At 35.8% G+C, this 3,123-nt stretch overlaps 1 protein-coding gene across 1 annotated transcript; it reads left to right on the top strand.

Annotated features, from left to right (window-relative positions):
• Positions 1-1,818: 1,818 nt before the first annotated feature.
• Positions 1,819-2,466, top strand: LOC111717660 (transcriptional repressor CTCF; the record flags this gene model as incomplete). Its single annotated transcript, XM_023493153.1, has 2 exons — positions 1,819-1,945; positions 2,136-2,466. Coding segments are annotated over exons 1-2 (458 nt in total), but the record flags the coding sequence as incomplete, so codon positions are not given.
• Positions 2,467-3,123: the final 657 nt, after the last annotated feature.

Raw genomic sequence — 3,123 nt, 5'->3', positions numbered from 1 at the left:
GCTGCCAATACGGCATGGATTCTAAAACAGCATATTGAATCTAAACATAAAGGAGTGAGGTATCCATGCGAACAATGTGTATATGCTGCCAATACAGCAGGTATTTTGAAGATACATATTAAAAATAAGCATGAAGGAGTTAGATATCCTTGCGATCAATGTGAATACGCTGCCACTCGAGCATGTAGTCTGAAAATACATATTGAAAGTAAACATGAAGGAGTGAGATATCCTTGTTCTCATTGTGGATACGTTGCCACTAAATCAGGTAATTTGAAGATACATATTGAAAATAAACATGAGGGAGTGAGATATCCATGCGATCAATGTGAGTAAGCTGCAACTACAGCAAGTGATCTGAAGAGACACATTAAATCTAAACATTAAGGAGTGAGATATCCATGTGATCAATGTGAATTCGCTGCCACTACAGTTAGAAATAAAGTCAAGAAAGTATAAGAAAAGAACAACATTCAACCTAACTCTGAAGTAAAAAAGGAAGTTATTAGTATTTATTTAATCCTGGAGAAACTCAAGGGTCTTGGGTTTGGGGAAAAGGCTGACAAGTCTCCTTATACATCTGATATTGGCATTGTTATCAACGAACTCGTTAAAGCGGTGCACTTCCTGAGACAAAAAGTGGAAGATCTAGAGAGTAGAAGTGCCACAAGTGATGAGGGAATAAGGAACAGAGAAGCAAATGATGAGATTGATGAAATCAAGCAGCGTCAACTAAAGGGTTCCCTGCTCTTATCCTGTTCTAAGTCTGATTCAAGTAGCCCTTCGCTCATCAAATCTGATGAAGAATTAGGATCCTGATCAGGTGACAGATATCATAAACAAGAAATACAAGGTAAAGGTACCAAGAGAAGATGTGCATTATGCAAGCCTGTCATCGTCTGCCCACTGGAAGTATTATTATAAAAATATGGAGGCGAACAAATGTTTCACCATGGCAAAATCTGATTAACTCAATTCGAACTGGAGGGGATAAAAACATTAATTGTTACCTGAACTTCCACTTAACAAAGACTCGAAGCAATCTCCTGTATGAAGTTCGGCAGCTGAAGAAGAAGAACATCATTACCACCTTAAGCAGTGATGAGAATGGCTCTATCTACATCCAGAAGAAAGAGGACAACAAGAAAATGAGAATCACGTCTCACAAAAAGGAGAAAAATGTAAAACGTACACAGTCTCAGAACTGAAAGAATTAGTCGGTCTTTAGATTACTGGTATGGTTTTTCAAACCTATTTACGATATTAAAACTTTGTAATCAATCTATAAATCCACTGTGAAGATATCAGAGATGTATTTAACCAATCAATGACTCTGCTCGGGAGATATCTGAACTGTGTTTGTTCAATTAATCTACTCTGGAGACATGGGAGCTGTGTTCAACCAATTATTCTACTCTGGAGATATTGGAACTGTGTTCAATCAATTAATTTACTCTAGATATATCGGAGCTATGTTTAATCAACCAAACTACTCAAACTCTGGAGACACTGGAACTATGATGTTCAAATAATTAATCTACTGTAAAATATGAGTGCTGTGTTTACTCAATCAATCAATTATTTTACTCTGAGTATCGGAGCTTTGTTCAATCAACCAATGATATCAGAGCTGTGTTTAATCAATCAATCAATCTATTCTGGTGGAGATATTGGAGCTGTGTTAAATCGATTAATCTACTCTGGAGAAATTAGAGCTGTATTCAATCAATCAGAGTTTAGATGTCATCTTAATAATGTGAAAGATTTATAAAAAGTCGTCTTAAAATCATAACATGTTTTGTACATATTTCAAAAAGAATGGCAGAAATTATGGAAGAAGATAAAGTTACCATCAAAGAAGAAATCTCTACTGTAGAGGATACATTTACTGTGTATGTAGTGGGAGAAGATGTAAAAGAGGAAATTACAGAAAATCAAATTAAGGGTAAAGATTTTTTACATTTATTTTTTTAGGATGATTGATTTTTGATTTTATTCAGAACTTTGGGCTCATACACCTGTAAACTTGTTACCTCAATTGACTGCACTTTCAGATATTATTAAAAATTTCAAAACATTTAAGATACTTGAGGTTAATTTAATATCTTATTAATTCTCTTTTTTTAATTTTTCAGTTGAAAATATCAAGATTGAATTAGATCCCCTGTTCTCTGAACAAAAGAGGCTTAAAAAGAGGAAGCTGGGAGATAAAAGTTATCCCTGTGCAAAATGTGATTTTGTGGCAACTAAGTCCCGTAATTTGAAAAGACATAAAAGAAGTAAACATGAAGGAGTGAGATATTCCTGCGATCAGTGTGAATACGCTACTACTGAAGTTCAGAGTCTGAAGCTACACATTGAATCTAAACACAAAGGAGTGAGGTATCCATGTAATCAATGTGAGTACGCTGCCACTACAGCAGGTAGTCTGAAGAAACATATTGAAAATAAGCATGAAGGCGTGAGGTATTCCTGTGATCAGTGTGAATACACTGCAATTGGTGTACAGCGTCTGAAGTTACACATTAAATCTAAACATGAAGGAGTGAGATATCCTTGCGGTCAATGTGAATATGCTGCATCTAACCAAAGTTATCTGAAGATTCATATCAAAAATAAACATGAAGGAGTGAGATATCCTTGTGATCAATGTGAATACAATGCTACTGGTGTACAGAGTCTCAAGTTACACATTGAATATAAACACAAAGGAGTGAGGTATCCATGCAATCTATGTGAGTACGCTGCCACTACACCGGGTAGTCTGAAAAAACATATTGAAAATAAGCATGAAGGAGTGAGGTATCCCTGTGATCAGTGTGAAAACGTTTATACTGATTCACAAATTCTGAAGCTACACATTGAATCTAAACATAAAGGAGTGAGATATCCCTGTGACCTGTGCAACTACGTGGCCAACAAAGCAATAAATCTGAAGGTACACATTGAGAGTAAGCACCAAGGGGTTAGATATCCCTGTGGCCAGTGTATGTATGCTGCAACTCATCCAAGTAATCTGAAGAAACACATTGAAAAAAAACATCTAGGTGTGAGATATCCTTGCGATCTGTGTGAATACGTTGCTACTGAAGTAAAAAGTCTGAAGTTGCACATTGAATCTAA

Source organism: Eurytemora carolleeae, unplaced genomic scaffold (assembly GCF_000591075.1).
Source record: "Eurytemora carolleeae unplaced genomic scaffold, Eaff_2.0 scaffold2979, whole genome shotgun sequence".
NCBI lineage: Eukaryota > Metazoa > Arthropoda > Copepoda > Calanoida > Temoridae > Eurytemora > Eurytemora carolleeae.
Note: the sequence above shows the minus strand (reverse complement) of the source record. Positions and strands in the feature narration are given on the sequence as shown.